The sequence below is a fragment of the Bidens hawaiensis genome, unplaced genomic scaffold (assembly GCF_021521415.1).
Source record: "Bidens hawaiensis isolate Kalapana, Puna unplaced genomic scaffold, B.hawaiensis_p1.1 tig00026028_1, whole genome shotgun sequence".
NCBI classification, from domain to species: domain Eukaryota; kingdom Viridiplantae; phylum Streptophyta; class Magnoliopsida; order Asterales; family Asteraceae; genus Bidens; species Bidens hawaiensis.
This window is the reverse complement of record NW_027505062.1, coordinates 151,721-173,392: the sequence shown is the minus strand read 5'-3', so window position 1 is coordinate 173,392 and position 21,672 is coordinate 151,721. Positions and strand designations below refer to the sequence as shown.

The window sequence follows — 21,672 nt, the reverse complement described above, 5'->3', positions numbered from 1 at the left end:
TACGTATGAATTAATCCTTTATTTATATGATTTTTTTGTGTAGTATAAAATGTTTTAGCAAAAAGAAAATCAATATTTAGTTTTCAATATTTTATTGCATAACTCAGACCAAAATGCTTCATAAATATATAGTTTATGACTTGATTTATACTTTTTTATACATTTAAATATAGTTAATTTAATATGTCTTACAGGACAAATTAATTAATTAAAAGCTTTCAAAATTTTAAACCAAAAAATCTGATGCAATCACATTAACTATTTTCGCTTTCCAACATCATTTAGGATAACCTGAAATATATCGTTTTCATTAGTTATTTACATAAGTTCAATATTATATTAACTAGTTAATTTTATTTTTATACAAATACAACGAATTGGGTTTACGTTAGTGTTACATGTTGGTTAATACATAATTAAAATGTTTATTATATTCAAAATAATAGAGCTATATATAGAATTTAAAAAAAAATTACAGTTATAACATTTATTATTAAAATATGTTATAAATATTCATTAAGATTCACACTTATTATAATGTAACTTAATAGAAATATTATATTTTTATTTTTATTTTTATTTTTTATTATTTGTAACATAATCATGCTCCTCATTACATTTCAAGGAATATTCCATTTTCATATTAATTTAAAAAAAAAACAGTTAATCCAGCTAAAAGTCATTCATCATGCTTCCATAAAATCTAAAATATTTGCTTCTTTTTTGTTTTCTATAAGTTGTTAATATATATATATATGTATATATATATATGTATATATATATATATCGATTAATTAAATATTCCAACAACTTCACATAATATTAACTAATACTGGATTAGTATTAAAATTTAAGCATTTCTAATTTAATACTTTCAACTACTGTAAATAAGAATAACTACTTTCACTTTATGCAACTTTTAATTTTCTAATATTCTACCAACTTACTGTTATTTGAACATGACTTTAAGGTTATTAGGTTTTGTCGGTTTTATATGCTGATTGATTATACAATTGTTAATTATAAAATATAAAATCAATTAAAAATTTGTCATACACAGAATATTAATGCCAACAAACTTATCATAAATTCTAAGAGCATATTTGAGATTGAGTTTGAAAACACCTTATTGTTTTATTGGTGTTTTTTAAAAAACCCATTTAGTTAAAATGTGTTTGGCAATCATAAAAATTCTTTATATTTTAGATTTTTAAAAGGTTACAAAACAGTTTTCTAAAAACCCAAATCCTGACTTTTCAAAATGGTTTTTTTTTAAAAGCCAATAAGCATATTTCAAACGCAATCCCAAACATGCTCTAAAGATTCTGAGGATGATTATATCAATAACGTTCAGGTATTCTGGTTTTTGGGATAATCATGTTTTTTTTATAAACATGAGCAGATGATCTCAAGTGACATCATATTAATTGATTAAAAGGTATGATATTTTATGTGCATTAATATATATTTTTTGTTAGTTTCATGGATACGTTATCATTTATCTAGGGTTGGTATGTACTTGAAGAACCTTATTTGTCACACAAAAGAGTTATAAGTATACCTATATGCTACCTTATCAAGGATTACAAGCAGACATGAATTAAAGATTTTGATTTTTGATAAACAATGTATACCGACGAATACATCACAAATGTAGTATACAAGGAAGGTTTTAATTATTTATAACATATTTGTGTAATCTTAATTATGTAACTTTAGTAATTTTAATGTAAATTATAATTGTATTAACAATATATGATCATTTTATTGACTGTATTTCACTTAAAGGATAAAATTTAAAATTTTCATCAACTATCTGTGTAATACACGGGCCTCAAACTAGTTGCAAATAAATAAAGGTACAACATTGGCGAAGAATTTGAATTTTTTGGTAATAAACTACAAATTGTTTTAAACTAGGATTCGAGTAGCAGCGCATAATTTTATATAAGATTGGTTTCAAATTTGATTTAAAATTTTCTTATGTGTATTTGAACTCAGAAAAATGTGTATTCTCTTCATTTTCTGCAAACATTTGTATAAATATTGCAAACATGGATAATAAATATACCTATTATATATATCTTGGTGTTTAGCAATAAATCATTGAAGTTGAATATTATAACTATAATTCACATGTATAACGATTTACTAAATGAACTATTTGTCATTTGTTTATATGACTTTTTTGTATAGTATAAAGGGTTTTAGCAATAAGAAGATCAATAATTAGTTTTCAATATATCGATTAATTAGATATTCCAACAATTTCCTATAATAATAACTAATAACATGGGATTAGTACTCAAAATTTAAACATTCCTTATTCAATACTTTCAACTATTATAAACTAGTTTTAGAGCCCGTGTTACACATGGGATAATTTAAATTATAAAATTATAAGTAAAACAAATAATTTCATAGTGTATATGAAAAAAAAGTATTACATCTATGCTTGTATCTATAAAATGTGTACACAAATTGATTTTATTTATATTACAAAATGATTTTTTTAAATGAACTTAATAAAAAAAATGCCCGTGTAAAATCGTACCCTAGAATGCTTCTTTTTATTGAAAAATTCATTCTCGGTGTCGTATATGTATAATTGAAAGAATTTTGGTTATGAACCAATTTTGAAAATAAGACTTATCATAGGATAGTAGTTCTAACCACTTAGCCTAAATACAAAAGAGGCGTTACCTTTATTGATATATTTATTAATTTACCACTGTTGGGTCTATACTTGATGGTTTGCACTTAGTTAGGCCTGTTTTTGTGTTTTGTATGTAAATCGAGATCATTATGGATCTCGGTGGGCTTTGGGCTAGTATGTTGGCTACCTTATATATAGATCTCTTTGTATAGGGTTTAAGTGGTTGGTTCAATTGGTGGTTTTGGCCGTCTAGTATCATTGGTGTATTAGATGAGTATTGTAAGCATAGTGCTTAAGCACCCGACGTTAATAATAACGTGTGTTTTGAAACAGTCCTTTGTGTTCTGTGTCTTCTTGATATTTGTTCTTGAATCATCTTGTGTTAGATTTCCGCACCAACATCGAGATCAGTTGATATCATATTGAAAGATCCTCCACGGGACTTACAATTGGTATCAGAGCCTTAGACCTATTCAAGCTCATTATTATGATATCAACGGATTCAAGATCTAATCGTTTGGTGGTTTTGTTGTTTTCCGGCGAGTTGTTAATCGAAGAAGAAGAAGAAGAGGGTTTATTCTTGGTTAGAGATTTGGTCAATTTGGAAACAAATTTGAATCCCATAATTCACGGGATTTAGTTAGTTGCAAATCTTAATCAATAAATCCAGTTCTCGCTTTTGGTTGGTGGAACTATAAAATCCTAGACTGTTTGGCATCCCCTTATAGTAAGGTGTCGTTAACGTAATGCAATTAACGATAACTATAAAATCCTAGACTATTTGGCATCCCCTTATAGCTAGGTGTCGCTAATGTGTTTAGCGATATCTATTTATCCAAATTACCACTTTTATTTATCGTTTCGTATGCAAGTTTTGTGGCTATCTTTATTATATACTAATATGATTAAACTTATGAATTGCTCACCGACCTTTGTGTTGACAAACTTTATTTTATGAAATGTTGTAGGTTTGCATCTTGGTTGATTTATGATTGTGAAGAAAACGACATCAAAGACCTTAGGATATTAGTAAAAATGAACAATATCAATTTGCCATATTTTGTGATATCTTGTTTATGGTTATTGTATGGATAATTGTTATGTGACATTTTCGATGTTGTAAAATGAAATGAGTTTATTAAATACTGTCACTTTAATTAGTGTCATGTGCTTATGGATAATCATTACACCTCGGCATGTTCCGCCGTCTTTGGTCGGGGTGTGACAACGCTACAGCTACTTATAATACGCTTACCAGGAGGAAGCGACGCAAGATCCCAAGTATGATTGATACGTACACTGTAACTTTCGTATTTTGAGATTAATAAATAAAAGGAAATTTATTATTACATGTGTGTGTCGTTAATTTGATTGTGTGATAGTGATTAGATTATGTTGGGCTTGGGCTTGGGCTTGGGAGAGGATATGGGCCCTAGGGCCCATGGACCCCCTATATATACCCCATCCTCTACTCCATTTCTTTTCTTTCACAATACACACACTCAAGAACACACAAACTTCTTTCTCTCAAGCACCCGTATCCTAAACCGGGCAAAAAGGAAGGGCGAATCTCGTGTTCAACATCATCAAACAACAAGAAACACCACTAGATCCTCGGGTTGTCCAGACCCGAACCAAACCCAAGACCAAAAGGTGAGTTTTGGCCAAAAAGGTTAAGTTTTATGGTCGGATTCGACATGCAACCTGATATATTAGTAGATCGGGTTGTAAGAAGTTAGAAAAATATAAACTTGATGGGCCGAGCGTTAATGGTTTCGTTATAGGACAAAAAGGTGATATCTGAACCTCATAAAATACGGGTACATGAAGTTGGTGCGACCCAAAACCCATAAAAAAGGGTAAATTTGGGTCCTAAGGAAGAGTCACGGAATAATTTGCCTTAAAATGGCAAAAATGAAAAAAAGGAGGTTATTTTCGCATAAAACGACTTCGCATCGCATGAGCCATGTGAAGCAAAACTCCCATGGGAAGAGAAACTTCCATGCGAAGCGAACTTCCTATGCGAAGCGAAACTCCAATGCGAAGCGAAACTTCCATGCGAAGCGACCTTCCCATGCGAACCGAAACTCCCATGCGAAGCGAACTTCCATGCGAAGCGAAACTTCCATGCGAAGCGAACTCCAATGCGAAGCGAAACTTCCACGCGAAACGAAACTTCCATGCGAAGCGAAACTTCCATGCGAACCGAAACTCCCATGCGAAATGAACTTTCATGCGAAGGGAACTTCCATGCGAAGCGAAACTTCCATGCGAAGCAAACTCCCATGCGAAGAGAAACTTCCACACGAAACGAAACTTCCATGCGAAGCGAAACTTCCATGCGAAGCGAAACTCACATGCAAAGCGAAATTTCCATACGAAATTTCCATGTGAATTTCCATGCGATTCAATTTTCTGATGCATTTTTGATAAATAACTATTAATGAAAATAAAATCTTTCCAAGCTGACCTGGCAGCTCGACCCCAGCCAAGGGCTCTGCCCCTTGGACCCTACTAGGGGCGACCAGGGGCGCTGCCCCCGGACCCCCGTTAATTTAGGGTTTCATTGGCCTAGACATAAGAAGTTGTAGAAACATATAACTGACACTCGTAACTTGTTAAACAGTTAGCCGTGCCCCAGCTGAGAAGAGGTGTAACCAGAAACTCCGAAAGAAACCGACTCCAGGTGAGTTCTAGCCCCAATTCTCTTTGAAATGTTTTCGGGGCTGTGTGCATACTTGTAAGACTAGTAATATAAATACATGCATGATTAATGTGAATAATTGATGCTAGAATGAAAGAAAGTTGTAAGAACTTGTATGTGCCTAGTTTGTTAACGTAACATGATCGTAAGAGTTAAGAAAGAATGTCATGTAAGAGTCAGGGTAACAGGCTCTTATAATACCTGGCAAGAATAGAGTGGCCGACTCTATGATATCGGTGCAAGAGGTTGGGTGGCAGGCCTTTATAATATCTGTGCAAGAGGTTTAGGTGGCAGACCCTTATAATATCTGTGCATGAGGTTGGGTGACAGACCCGTATAATATCTGTGCAAGAGTGTAAGAATAGTACCCAATAACATTTGTACGTAAATAGAGGATGTGTAAGAAAAATCCTATAACTTGATAAACTTGAACTCACTCAGCGTAGCTGACTTTTAGTATGCACGCAGGTAAATAGATTGAAGGAGCTGGCTTGAGGATGATACGTGGCAGGGACTGGAAGACTGGCATCCTGGGAAGAAATGTTTTGAATTATTATGTTATGTTTTAAGACAAGTTAACTTTTGTTAAGACAAGATTCGATGTTTTGAAATGTAATGCATGAAGTTTTAATTGTTCCGTGAAAGCTTTAATTAACTCTGATTTTAGAAATGTGTTTATGAGTAAATCCAACAACAAAGTAGGGTTACCGGGAATGGGGCCTTACATACACTGTGTTCCCAAATTTCATTTATAGAGAGAAAGGAAAGAAAACGGGAAGAAGGAAAAGATTGAGTGTCAATATCTAAAATTATTCATTCATAATTAAAGTACACAAAGTGTTAAAAATAAAAGAAATTATACAACGATTGTTCTATCTTAGTATCTTTATTAATTATCTTAGGGTTCAATCGAAATTCTCCACTTCAAATCATTTGAAATAACACATGCAATATGCGTAAAAATAATTTGTCAACAATACATGTTAAGCAAGTAACCACAGTTTGTTACAATAATAATAATATTGAGAAAGTAAAACAATTTCTTGCGACATGTGAATAGCATCAATTAACTTAAATTAGTACATGTGTCTTTTCAACAAGGACTATCAGGAAATGTACGTAAGAACACATAGGACACATGACAAGTTTAAGTTTATCAAATTACTTATGGATTTAATTCCTAGACCAACACATGACAACAGACAAGGACCAATCGGCTAGTTAAATTTGGGATTGGAAACACCTTGTAGGCTACAAAACATACCTTGATTCTCACTTATTTGATATGTGGCTCTAGAATCTTTTCAAATTCAAATTTAAAACTTGAATTGAATCAAATTTCCTATTATGAATTCGGATCAAAACAAATCAAATTTGTTCGAATAAGTTCAAAGTCAAACATTCAAAATTTGATTCATTAATTAAACAACCCTAATGTTCAAACTTTACAAAGATGCTACTTTCATTCATTCAAGAATATATATTACTTCTTGATACAACAATTATAAAATAAACAATTTTTTTTATTGGGATTTTCTAACATGTGCCCTTAGCGACACATATAAGAAGCATTTATTAGGTGAATATTTTTGTTGAAACTACAATTTCAAATTAATAGCAATAATTTTATAATAACAACCATAAGTTTCTATTGTTCCTTCTTAAATCTTTTCTCCATTCATGACTACTAAATAAAATTTTTCTAATTCCATCTGAGATATATACTCTTTCATCACTTTAAATTTTCACCATTTTTTATATAGGTATTCATATTAAAAAACCACTTTTATTAACTTTCTATCTATTTTTTTAAATTAAATGATATAAAACATTAATATTATTCTGCAAATGGATGGATTTGCTCTTTTGAATCTTAATGAGCCTCATGTTGAAGAAGTTGTTATTGAAGAAAAAAGTGAAAACAAGAAAAAAAAATTGTGAGGAACCATTCATTGGTCAATTTTTCTTAGTGAAGAAGAGACTCTTGTTTTATATCAAATTTATGCAAGAAGTAGTGAGTTTTTTTGTTCGAAAAGGGAGGTTTGTGAGCAAGAAAGGATATAGGAAAAGACGTGATTTTTTTTTTGTCATCGTGAAGGAAAACCGGAGCCTAAAAAAACTACACAAAAAAAAAATCAAAAATTAGAGGCTATGCATGATATGAATGCAAGTCCCACATGCGCAAAACAGTGAAAAGAATTTATAAAATTTTTCCAGAAGAATAACAAGTCACTAAGTTTATTACGGAGCATAATTATGATATAATAATGAAATTATTTCTTCTTATGATTTTTAAACTTTCGTATTTTAATATTAAAAAAGTCACTGTTAGTTTGGGTGTTAAAAAAAGTAACCTTTATATTTAAAGATTCTTTACATATATTAGAAAATGATGAAAAATTAGAAGTGATGAAAAAGTATTTAAGAGGAACTTAGAAAAATTTTATTTAGTAGTCATGAAAGAAGAGAATATTTAAAAAGAAACACTAGAAAGTTAAATATACTAGTTATTATAATATTAATGTAATTAATTTAAAAATATAGTTTTAATAAAAATATTAACCTAATAAATGTTTCTGACACGTGTTCTTATAAAAATAAACTTATTCCTGAAGTAAATCATATTAGTAATAAATCTACAAGTTCTAAAATATTTGCAAACCCGTCAACACCAAATTGGTCTATCCATCGTCCTTCCAACCGACCAAGCCAAAACCAATCATATATAAACCAAATACAAGTCTTAACCCTCAAGCCCCTTTCTATTAATAATAAACCTTTTACAAAACACAAACATGGACTTCCACCGGTTCTATGAAACATGGTATGACCAACTCCACCACCAAATCCGCCACCTATCCGAGGCTCCGCGGCCAGCCACCACCGACGACCACCGCCAACAACTCACCCAACTTGTCAATAAAGTCATGTTCCATTTCGCCGAATATTACCGAGTCAAGTCACTCGCGGCGAACCAAGACGTTCTTTCGGTATTTTGCGCGCGGTGGTCCTCCACCCTCGAACGATCCTTGTACTGGATCGCGGGGTGGAGGCCGACCACCGCGTTTCACCTTATTTATACTGAGTCTAGCATCTTGTTTGAGTCGCGGATGGTGGATATTCTCCACGGTCTCCGCACGGGCGACCTTGGTGACCTCTCGCCCGTGCAGTTTTCGCGTGTTAGCGACCTTCAGTGTGAGACAGTTCAACAAGAGAACGCCATCACCGACCAGCTTTCGGAGTGGCAGGCATGCGACTAGTTTGTTATTATTATTTAATATAGCCATTCCTTGCTACTGTCAAGGCTGACCTTGAACCTTATTGTAGTTTGTTATTATTATTTAATATAGCCATTCCTTGCTACTGTCAAGACTCATCTTGAACCTTATTGTGAGGTCAGCCTTGACAGTGACAACGATATCCTTGTGAAACATAGTTAACATTTTATGGTAAATTGTTGACCATGTTTCACAAATCGTCATTATTTTAAGGGTGCCCTATAAGATACAATGATCTTTTAAGAGGTGTTTTAAGAGGTCACCCTTAAAATGACCAAGAATAAAGACAATTATGTGAATATTTTCATGAACCATGATTTGGTGTTATAGCAGGACGAGGCATGTGAGATATTGGGCGGAACATGTGTAGATCTAGACAAGAAGATGGGACGGCTGGTAAAGATAGTGGAAAAAGCCGATGAACTGCGGCTTAGGACGTTGAAGGCGGTGGTGGAGCTGCTAACACCGCAGCAAGCGGCCGAGTTTCTGATCGCAGCCACGGAGTTGCATTTTGGGATACGCAGGTGGGGTAGAAATCATGACCGTGATCGTGATCGTGCCTAGAAATGACTTACATTTCTGGCCGGTCATTTCTGACTACCCACGGAGATAACAGTTATCCGTGGGAGACTGCCATAGCCCCCCATCCCTTTTTTGCATTGCAAGTTCCTTGTATTGTTTATTAACTTGTCAAAAATTACGTTATGGTAATGATAATTTGTTCTAAATTAACGAGATAATTATGATCATTTTCAAGTAATTAATTATGTTGAAATAATTTGAAATGGAATTTATGTTGAGTTATTAATGAAATAGATGAATATGATGTATTCTTTTAGGGTTTAGGATAGTCAGAGTGATATGAGGTGGCAATTTTGCATAGATCAACCTGCATGCAAAGTAACGCGTGTTACATGCTACAGTCCACGTGTTTCAAACTTCAGAAATATTATCGCCCAATTGCTTTAGAGTGAAGGTTGCTAGCATGAAAGGATTGTTCGATCAGTGATTTATTTAAACTGCTGAAAATAACTTAATTAGTGTTACGTTTTTTAAGATGTTTCTTTTATTAATAGTATGTTTAAATAAAAATTGAGTGGTTTATTAGTGTGTTTAGAGAATTTGGGTTTATGCATTACATCTAAATTATAAAACTGTATGTTCTTAAACGCAAAACCGTTTCGATAAGCATCGTCTTATTCGTATGACTCCACCGTGTAAAATGATATAATCACGTCTTACATGTATGACTCGATCCACCTCATAAATGATATAACCACGCCGTCTAAATTCGTTACATGTATGACTCCACCATGTACGTAAAATGATATCACTGTGTAAATGATATAACAATGCCGTCTAAATTTGTTACACGTATGACTATTGTGTAAAATGATATAAACACGTTGTGTAAATCGTAACCAAAATGATATAACTACATCGTGTAAATTGTGTAACGGAACGTCCGTAAAATACCATTGCATATGTTTACCCTTTTCAAAAATGATATTAGAATGAAGAATATAGAATGTTAAAACTTAAATTAAAAATTATATTTTTCTAAAATAAAGTATAGCAAGTATTAAAATTAAAATGAGATAAAAATACTAACGTTATGATATAATTCTTTTTCTAATTGTATATATTGTTACAGTTTAAAATGATATTAAAGTATTATTTAGTGAAAGAAGTCGATACAAGAGACAAAAGTAATCAAGTAGAAGTAGATATCTCTATTTTTTGTATGAGTATAGGATACAAGAGACAAAGTAATCAAGCAGATATCTCTATTAGTATAAGGGCACGATATTCCGCCTCAATACTAGAGTGAGCAGCCAAATATTGTTTCTTATAACTTCAACCGAATAGTGCTTCTTATATATGAAGAAATCTCTATGGTACCCCAGAATACCGTTAGAGTTGTCGACCAGAGTCTAGTGCATTGTATGAGATCACGTACGTAGATATCATTGCTGAGAAAGATGTAAATCGTACTCGGTAAATGTAACATGTATACTCAAAGGAACTTAAGGTACCAAGTCTTTGAGCATAAATGAGATCCTAAACGCTGAATCAAATCAGTAATGAAGGTTAGGGAGCTCCTAGTGATGATAAGATCATCCACATATACAAGATTGTAGCATGTAATAATCTAAATAGTATAGAAAGATACGAACGTATTAAAACACATTGTGTAATACCAAGAATAACAAGATTTATGGCGAGCTTAGAAAATAAAAGCTCTAGGGCATGCCTAAAGACGTACACGGAACTTATACAATAATCACATAAGATGAGGGTGACTTGTAACGTCCGATTTTTTAAAATAATAAATAAAGTTAATTATGTGTTAATAATTGTTGGCAATCTATCTATCTATCTATTCTAATAAAAGACTATTACTTCTTGTCACTTGTCAATTTCATAGCCTTCCTCATCTTTTTTTTAACTAATTTCAATATATGGTCCTTATCTTTTAAGGCATTTCAATATATGAATTCAAGTTTATTTTTATTAAACGTAAATCTTAACCGATTCATTGATTAACATTAATGGTAAAATAAGAAAATAAGAAAATATCAAACTTGAAGTTGCAGGTCTGTCAGAATAAAATTTTAAAGTTAAAGGTAATCTATCTATTCTAATAAAAGACTATCACTTTTGCCACTTATCAATCTCATAGCATTCCTCACATTTTTTTAACCAATTTTAATATATGGTCCTTATCTTTTAAGCCATTTCAATATATGAATTTGTTATTTTTTATTAAAATGCTAACCGATTCATTTATTAGCATTAATAGTGAAATAAGAAAATAAAAAAATATAAAAATTGAAGTTGCAGGTATGTTAAAATAAAATTTTAAAGTCACCGATAATTGCAAATAAATAAAATAAAGGTGCATCATTGTCGAAGAATTTGGATTTATATGGCAAACTACAAATTGTTTTTAAACTCGGATTCAAGCAACAATGTATGATTTTTTATATAAGATTTGTATCAAATTTGGATTTAATAATTCTTTCATATGCATTTAAACTCAAGAAAATGTGTATTTTCTTAATTTTCTCCAAACATTTTGTATAAATTTTGCAAACATGAAAAATACTTATTATATATATTTTGGTGTTTAGCATTAAATCATTAAAGTTGAATATTATAACTATAATCCAAATGCATAACGATTTACTATATGAACTATATGTCATTTTGTAAGGGTACGTATGAATTAATCCTTTATTTTTATGATTTTTTTGTGTAGTATAAAATGTTTTAGCAAAAAGAAAATCAATATTTAGTTTTCAATATTTTCTTGCATAACTCAGACCAAAATGCTTCATAAATATATAGTTTATGACTTGATTTATACTTTTTTATACATTTAAATATAGTTAATTTAATATGTCTTACAGGACAAATTAATTAATTAAAAGCTTTCAAAATTTTAAACCAAAAAATCTGATGCAATCACATTCACTATTTTCGCTTTCCAACATCATTTAGGATAACCTGAAATATATCGTTTTCATTAGTTATTTACATAAGTTCAATATTATATTAACTAGTTAATTTTATTTTTATACAAATACAACGAATTGGGTTTACGTTAGTGTTACATGTTGGTTAATACATAATTAAAATGTTTATTATATTCAAAATAATAGAGCTATATATAGAATTTAAAAAAAAATTACAGTTATAACATTTATTATTAAAATATGTTATAAATATTCATTAAGATTCACACTTATTATAATGTAACTTAATAGAAATATTATATTTTTATTTTTATTTTTATTTTTTATTATTTGTAACATAATCATGCTCCTCATTACATTTCAAGGAATATTCCATTTTCATATTAATTTAAAAAAAAACAGTTAATCCAGCTAAAAGTCATTCATCATGCTTCCATAAAATCTAAAATATTTGCTTCTTTTTTGTTTTCTATAAGTTGTTAATATATATATATATGTATATATATATATATGTATATATATATATATCGATTAATTAAATATTCCAACAACTTCACATAATATTAACTAATACTGGATTAGTATTAAAATTTAAGCATTTCTAATTTAATACTTTCAACTATTGTAAATAAGAATAACTACTTTCACTTTATGCAACTTTTAATTTTCTAATATTCTACCAACTTACTGTTATTTGAACATGACTTTAAGGTTATTAGGTTTTGTCGGTTTTATATGCTGATTGATTATACAATTGTTAATTATAAAATATAAAATCAATTAAAAATTTGTCATACACAGAATATTAATGCCAACAAACTTATCATAAATTCTAAGAGCATATTTGAGATTGAGTTTGAAAACACCTTATTGTTTTATTGGTGTTTTTTAAAAAACCCATTTAGTTAAAATGTGTTTGGCAATCATAAAAATTCTTTATATTTTAGATTTTTAAAAGGTTACAAAACAGTTTTCTAAAAGCCCAAATCCTGACTTTTCAAAATGGTTTTTTTTAAAAGCCAATAAGCATATTTCAAACGCAATCCCAAACATGCTCTAAAGATTCTGAGGATGATTATATCAATAACGTTCAGGTATTCTGGTTTTTGGGATAATCATGTTTTTTTATAAACATGAGCAGATGATCTCAAGTGACATCATATTAATTGATTAAAAGGTATGATATTTTATGTGCATTAATATATATTTTTTGTTAGTTTCATGGATACGTTATCATTTATCTAGGGTTGGTATGTACTTGAAGAACCTTATTTGTCACACAAAAGAGTTATAAGTATACCTATATGCTACCTTATCAAGGATTACAAGCAGACATGAATTAAAGATTTTGATTTTTGATAAACAATGTATACCGACGAATACATCACAAATGTAGTATACAAGGAAGGTTTTAATTATTTATAACATATTTGTGTAATCTTAATTATGTAACTTTAGTAATTTTAATGTAAATTATAATTGTATTAACAATATATGATCATTTTATTGACTGTATTTCACTTAAAAGGATAAAATTTAAAATTTTCATCAACTATCTGTGTAATACACGGGCCTCAAACTAGTTGCAAATAAATAAAGGTACAACATTGGCGAAGAATTTGAATTTTTTGGTAATAAACTACAAATTGTTTTAAACTAGGATTCGAGTAGCAGCGCATAATTTTATATAAGATTGGTTTCAAATTTGATTTAAAATTTTCTTATGTGTATTTGAACTCAGAAAAATGTGTATTCTCTTCATTTTCTGCAAACATTTGTATAAATATTGCAAACATGGATAATAAATATACCTATTATATATATCTTGGTGTTTAGCATTAAATCATTGAAGTTGAATATTATAACTATAATTCACATGTATAACGATTTACTAAATGAACTATTTGTCATTTGTTTATATGACTTTTTTGTATAGTATAAAGGGTTTTAGCAATAAGAAGATCAATAATTAGTTTTCAATATATCGATTAATTAGATATTCCAACAATTTCCTATAATAATAACTAATAACATGGGATTAGTACTCAAAATTTAAACATTCCTTATTCAATACTTTCAACTATTATAAACTAGTTTTAGAGCCAGTGTTACACATGGGATAATTTAAATTATAAAATTATAAGTAAAACAAATAATTTCATAGTGTATATGAAAAAAAAGTATTACATCTATGCTTGTATCTATAAAATGTGTACACAAATTGATTTTATTTATATTACAAAATGATTTTTTTAAATGAACATAATAAAAAAAATGCCCGTGTAAAATCGTACCCGAGAATGCTTCTTTTTATTGAAAAATTCATTCTCGGTGTCGTATATGTATAATTGAAAGAATTTTGGTTATGAACCAATTTTGAAAATAAGACTTATCATAGGATAGTAGTTCTAACCACTTAGCCTAAATACAAAAGAGGCGTTACCTTTATTGATATATTTATTAATTTACCACTGTTGGGTCTATACTTGATGGTTTGCACTTAGTTAGGCCTGTTTTTGTGTTTTGTATGTAAATCGAGATCATTATGGATCTCGGTGGGCTTTGGGCTAGTATGTTGGCTACCTTATATATAGATCTCTTTGTATAGGGTTTAAGTGGTTGGTTCAATTGGTGGTTTTGGCCGTCTAGTATCATTGGTGTATTAGATGAGTATTGTAAGCATAGTGCTTAAGCACCCGACGTTAATAATAACGTGTGTTTTGAAACAGTCCTTTGTGTTCTGTGTCTTCTTGATATTTGTTCTTGAATCATCTTGTGTTAGATTTCCGCACCAACATCGAGATCAGTTGATATCATATTGAAAGATCCTCCACGGGACTTACAATTGGTATCAGAGCCTTAGACCTATTCAAGCTCATTATTATGATATCAACGGATTCAAGATCTAATCGTTTGGTGGTTTTGTTGTTTTCCGGCGAGTTGTTAATCGAAGAAGAAGAAGAAGAGGGTTTATTCTTGGTTAGAGATTTGGTCAATTTGGAAACAAATTTGAATCCCATAATTCACGGGATTTAGTTAGTTGCAAATCTTAATCAATAAATCCAGTTCTCGCTTTTGGTTGGTGGAACTATAAAATCCTAGACTGTTTGGCATCCCCTTATAGCAAGGTGTCGTTAACGTAATGCAATTAACGATAACTATAAAATCCTAGACTATTTAGCATCCCCTTATAGCTAGGTGTCGCTAATGTGTTTAGCGATATCTATTTATCCAAATTACCACTTTTATTTATCGTTTCGTATGCAAGTTTTGTGGCTATCTTTATTATATACTAATATGATTAAACTTATGAATTGCTCACCGACCTTTGTGTTGACAAACTTTATTTTATGAAATGTTGTAGGTTTGCATCTTGGTTGATTTATGATTGTGAAGAAAACGACATCAAAGACCTTAGGATATTAGTAAAAATGAACAATATCAATTTGCCATATTTTGTGATATCTTGTTTATGGTTATTGTATGGATAATTGTTATGTGACATTTTCGATGTTGTAAAAGGAAATGAGTTTATTAAATACTGTCACTTTAATTAGTGTCATGTGCTTATGGATAATCATTACACCTCGGCATGTTCCGCCGTCTTTGGTCGGGGTGTGACAACGCTACAGCTACTTATAATACGCTTACCAGGAGGAAGCGACGCAAGATCCCAAGTATGATTGATACGTACACTGTAACTTTCGTATTTTGAGATTAATAAATAAAAGGAAATTTATTATTACATGTGTGTGTCGTTAATTTGATTGTGTGATAGTGATTAGATTATGTTGGGCTTGGGCTTGGGCTTGGGAGAGGATATGGGCCCTAGGGCCCATGGACCCCCTATATATACCCCATCCTCTACTCCATTTCTTTTCTTTCACAATACACACACTCAAGAACACACAAACTTCTTTCTCTCAAGCACCCGTATCCTAAACCGGGCAAAAAGGAAGGGCGAATCTCGTGTTCAACATCATCAAACAACAAGAAACACCACTAGATCCTCGGGTTGTCCAGACCCGAACCAAACCCAAGACCAAAAGGTGAGTTTTGGCCAAAAAGGTTAAGTTTTATGGTCGGATTCGACATGCAACCTGATATATTAGTAGATCGGGTTGTAAGAAGTTAGAAAAATATAAACTTGATGGGCCGAGCGTTAATGGTTTCGTTATAGGACAAAAAGGTGATATCTGAACCTCATAAAATACGGGTACATGAAGTTGGTGCGACCCAAAACCCATAAAAAAGGGTAAATTTGGGTCCTAAGGAAGAGTCACGGAATAATTTGCCTTAAAATGGCAAAAATGAAAAAAAGGAGGTTATTTTCGCATAAAACGACTTCGCATCGCATGAGCCATGTGAAGCAAAACTCCCATGGGAAGAGAAACTTCCATGCGAAGCGAACTTCCTATGCGAAGCGAAACTCCAATGCGAAGCGAAACTTCCATGCGAAGCGACCTTCCCATGCGAACCGAAACTCCCATGCGAAGCGAACTTCCATGCGAAGCGAAACTTCCATGCGAAGCGAACTCCAATGCGAAGCGAAACTTCCACGCGAAACGAAACTTCCATGCGAAGCGAAACTTCCATGCGAACCGAAACTCCCATGCGAAATGAACTTTCATGCGAAGGGAACTTCCATGCGAAGCGAAACTTCCATGCGAAGCAAACTCCCATGCGAAGAGAAACTTCCACACGAAACGAAACTTCCATGCGAAGCGAAACTTCCATGCGAAGCGAAACTCACATGCAAAGCGAAATTTCCATACGAAATTTCCATGTGAATTTCCATGCGATTCAATTTTCTGATGCATTTTTGATAAATAACTATTAATGAAAATAAAATCTTTCCAAGCTGACCTGGCAGCTCGACCCCAGCCAAGGGCTCTGCCCCTTGGACCCTACTAGGGGCGACCAGGGGCGCTGCCCCCGGACCCCCGTTAATTTAGGGTTTCATTGGCCTAGACATAAGAAGTTGTAGAAACATATAACTGACACTCGTAACTTGTTAAACAGTTAGCCGTGCCCCAGCTGAGAAGAGGTGTAACCAGAAACTCCGAAAGAAACCGACTCCAGGTGAGTTCTAGCCCCAATTCTCTTTGAAATGTTTTCGGGGCTGTGTGCATACTTGTAAGACTAGTAATATAAATACATGCATGATTAATGTGAATAATTGATGCTAGAATGAAAGAAAGTTGTAAGAACTTGTATGTGCCTAGTTTGTTAACGTAACATGATCGTAAGAGTTAAGAAAGAATGTCATGTAAGAGTCAGGGTAACAGGCTCTTATAATACCTGGCAAGAATAGAGTGGCCGACTCTATGATATCGGTGCAAGAGGTTGGGTGGCAGGCCTTTATAATATCTGTGCAAGAGGTTTAGGTGGCAGACCCTTATAATATCTGTGCATGAGGTTGGGTGACAGACCCGTATAATATCTGTGCAAGAGTGTAAGAATAGTACCCAATAACATTTGTACGTAAATAGAGGATGTGTAAGAAAAATCCTATAACTTGATAAACTTGAACTCACTCAGCGTAGCTGACTTTTAGTATGCACGCAGGTAAATAGATTGAAGGAGCTGGCTTGAGGATGATACGTGGCAGGGACTGGAAGACTGGCATCCTGGGAAGAAATGTTTTGAATTATTATGTTATGTTTTAAGACAAGTTAACTTTTGTTAAGACAAGATTCGATGTTTTGAAATGTAATGCATGAAGTTTTAATTGTTCCGTGAAAGCTTTAATTAACTCTGATTTTAGAAATGTGTTTATGAGTAAATCCAACAATAAAGTAGGGTTACCGGGAATGGGGCCTTACACACACTGTGTTCCCAAATTTCATTTATAGAGAGAAAGGAAAGAAAACGGGAAGAAGGAAAAGATTGAGTGTCAATATCTAAAATTATTCATTCATAATTAAAGTACACAAAGTGTTAAAAATAAAAGAAATTATACAACGATTGTTCTATCTTAGTATCTTTATTAATTATCTTAGGGTTCAATCGAAATTCTCCACTTCAAATCATTTGAAATAACACATGCAATATGCGTAAAAATAATTTGTCAACAATACATGTTAAGCAAGTAACCACAGATTGATACAATAATAATAATATTGAGAAAGTAAAACAATTTCTTGCGACATGTGAATAGCATCAATTAACTTAAATTAGTACATGTGTCTTTTCAACAAGGACTATCAGGAAATGTACGTAAGAACACATAGGACACATGACAAGTTTAAGTTTATCAAATTACTTATGGATTTAATTCCTAGAACAACACATGACAACAGACAAGGACCAATCGGCTAGTTAAATTTGGGATTGGAAACACCTTGTAGGCTACAAAACATACCTTGATTCTCACTTATTTGATATGTGGCTCTAGAATCTTTTCAAATTCAAATTTAAAACTTGAATTGAATCAAATTTCCTATTATGAATTCGGATCAAAACAAATCAAATTTGTTCGAATAAGTTCAAAGTCAAACATTCAAAATTTGATTCATTAATTAAACAACCCTAATGTTCAAACTTTACAAAGATGCTACTTTCATTCATTCAAGAATATATATTACTTCTTGATACAACAATTATAAAATAAACAATTTTTTTATTGGGATTTTCTAACATGTGCCCTTAGCGACACATATAAGAAGCATTTATTAGGTGAATATTTTTGTTGAAACTACAATTTCAAATTAATAGCAATAATTTTATAATAACGACCATAAGTTTCTATTGTTCCTTCTTAAATCTTTTCTCCATTCATGACTACTAAATAAAATTTTTCTAATTCCATCTGAGATATATACTCTTTCATCACTTTAAATTTTCACCATTTTTTATATAGGTATTCATATTAAAAAACCACTTTTATTAACTTTCTATCTATTTTTTTAAATTAAATGATATAAAACATTAATATTATTCTGCAAATGGATGGATTTGCTCTTTTGAATCTTAATGAGCCTCATGTTGAAGAAGTTGTTATTGAAGAAAAAAGTGAAAACAAGAAAAAAAAATTGCGAGGAACCATTCATTGGTCAATTTTTCTTAGTGAAGAAGAGACTCTTGTTTTATATCAAATTTATGCAAGAAGTAATGAGTTTTTTTGTTCGAAAAGGGAGGTTTCTGAGCAAGAAAGGATATAGGAAAATACGTGATTTTTTTTTTGTCATCGTGAAGGAAAACCGGAGCCTAAAAAAACTACACAAAAAAAAAATCAAAAATTAGAGGCTATGCATGATATGAATGCAAGTCCCACATGCGCAAAACATTGAGAAGAATTTATAAAATTTTTCCAGAAGAATAACAAGTCACTAAGTTTATTACGGAGCATAATTATGATATAATAATGAAATTATTTCTTATGATTTTTAAACTTTCGTATTTTAATATTAAAAAAGTCACTGTTAGTTTGGGTGTTAAAAAAAGTAACCTTTATATTTAAAGATTCTTTACATATATTAGAAAATGATGAAAAATTAGAAGTGATGAAAAAGTATTTAAGAGGAACTTAGAAAAATTTTATTTAGTAGTCATGAAAGAAGAGAATATTTAAAAAGAAACACTAGAAAGTTAAATATACTAGTTATTATAATATTAATGTAATTAATTTAAAAATATAGTTTTAATAAAAATATTAACCTAATAAATGTTTCTGACACGTGTTCTTATAAAAATAAACTTATTCCTGAAGTAAATCATATTAGTAATAAATCTACAAGTTCTAAAATATTTGCAAACCCGTCAACACCAAATTGGTCTATCCATCGTCCTTCCAACCGACCAAGCCAAAACCAATCATATATAAACCAAATACAAGTCTTAACCCTCAAGCCCCTTTCTATTAATAATAAACCTTTTACAAAACACAAACATGGACTTCCACCGGTTCTATGAAACATGGTATGACCAACTCCACCACCAAATCCGCCACCTATCCGAGGCTCCGCGGCCAGCCACCACCGACGACCACCGCCAACAACTCACCCAACTTGTCAATAAAGTCATGTTCCATTTCGCCGAATATTACCGAGTCAAGTCACTCGCGGCGAACCAAGACGTTCTTTCGGTATTTTGCGCGCGGTGGTCCTCCACCCTCGAACGATCCTTGTACTGGATCGCGGGGTGGAGGCCGACCACCGCGTTTCACCTTATTTATACTGAGTCTAGCATCTTGTTTGAGTCGCGGATGGTGGATATTCTCCACGGTCTCCGCACGGGCGACCTTGGTGACCTCTCGCCCGTGCAGTTTACGCGTGTTAGCGACCTTCAGTGTGAGACAGTTCAACAAGAGAACGCCATCACCGACCAGCTTTCGGAGTGGCAGGCATGCGACTAGTTTGTTATTATTATTTAATATAGCCATTCCTTGCTACTGTCAAGGCTGACCTTGAACCTTATTGTAGTTTGTTATTATAATTTAATATAGCCATTCCTTGCTACTGTCAAGACTCATCTTGAACCTTATTGTGAGGTCAGCCTTGACAGTGACAACGATATCCTTGTGAAACATAGTCAACGTTTTATGGTAAAATGTTGATATCCTTGTGAAACATAGTCAACGTTTTATGGTAAAATGTTGACCATGTTTCACAAAGTCGTCATTATTTTAAGGGTGCCCTATAAGATACAGTGATCTTTTAAGAGGTGTTTTAAGAGGTCACCCTTAAAATGACCAGGAATAAAGACAATTATGTGAATATTTTCATGAACCATGATTTGGTGTTATAGCAGGACGAGGCATGTGAGATATTGGGCGGAACATGTGTAGATCTAGACAAGAAGATGGGACGGCTGGTAAAGATAGTGGAAAAAGCCGATGAACTGCGGCTTAGGACGTTGAAGGCGGTGGTGGAGCTGCTAACACCGCAGCAAGCGGCCGAGTTTCTGATCGCAGCCACGGAGTTGCATTTTGGGATACGCAGGTGGGGTAGAAATCATGACCGTGATCGTGATCGTGCCGAGAAATGACTTACATTTCTGGCCGGTCATTTCTGGCTACCCACGGAGATAACAGTTATCCGTGGGAGACTGCCATAGCCCCCCATCCCTTTTTTGCATTGCAAGTTCCTTGTATTGTTTATTAACTTGTCAAAAATTACGTTATGGTAATGATAATTTGTTCTAAATTAACGAGATAATTATGATCATTTTCAAGTAATTAATTATGTTGAAATAATTTGAAATGGAATTTATGTTGAGTTATTAATGAAATAGATGAATATGATGTATTCTTTTAGGGTTTAGGATAGTCAGAGTGATATGAGGTGGCAATTTTGCATAGATCAACCTGCATGCAAAGTAACGCGTGTTACATGCTACAGTCCACGTGTTTCAAACTTCAGAAATATTATCGCCCAATTGCTTTAGAGTGAAGGTTGCTAGCATGAAAGGATTGTTCGATCAGTGATTTATTTAAACTGCTGAAAATAACTTAATTAGTGTTACGTTTTTTAAGATGTTTCTTTTATTAATAGTATGTTTAAATAAAAATTGAGTGGTTTATTAGTGTGTTTAGAGAATTTGGGTTTATGCATT

At 32.1% G+C, this 21,672-nt stretch overlaps 2 protein-coding genes across 2 annotated transcripts; both read left to right on the top strand.

Moving 5' to 3' along the window:
* The first annotated feature begins 8,072 nt into the window (after window positions 1–8,072).
* Window positions 8,073–9,202, top strand: LOC143610371 (protein DOG1-like 3). Its single transcript, XM_077084869.1, has 2 exons — window positions 8,073–8,608; window positions 8,972–9,202. Exons 1-2 carry the CDS (start codon window positions 8,156–8,158, stop codon window positions 9,200–9,202), a joined length of 684 nt encoding a protein of 227 aa, XP_076940984.1. The 5' UTR covers window positions 8,073–8,155.
* A 10,723-nt stretch (window positions 9,203–19,925) lies between these two features.
* On the top strand, window positions 19,926–21,105 carry LOC143610380 (protein DOG1-like 3). The gene is made up of 2 exons (XM_077084875.1): window positions 19,926–20,461; window positions 20,866–21,105. The coding sequence occupies exons 1-2, from the start codon at window positions 20,009–20,011 to the stop codon at window positions 21,103–21,105; spliced, it is 693 nt and encodes a 230-aa protein (XP_076940990.1). The 5' UTR covers window positions 19,926–20,008.
* The last annotated feature ends 567 nt before the right edge of the window (window positions 21,106–21,672 follow it).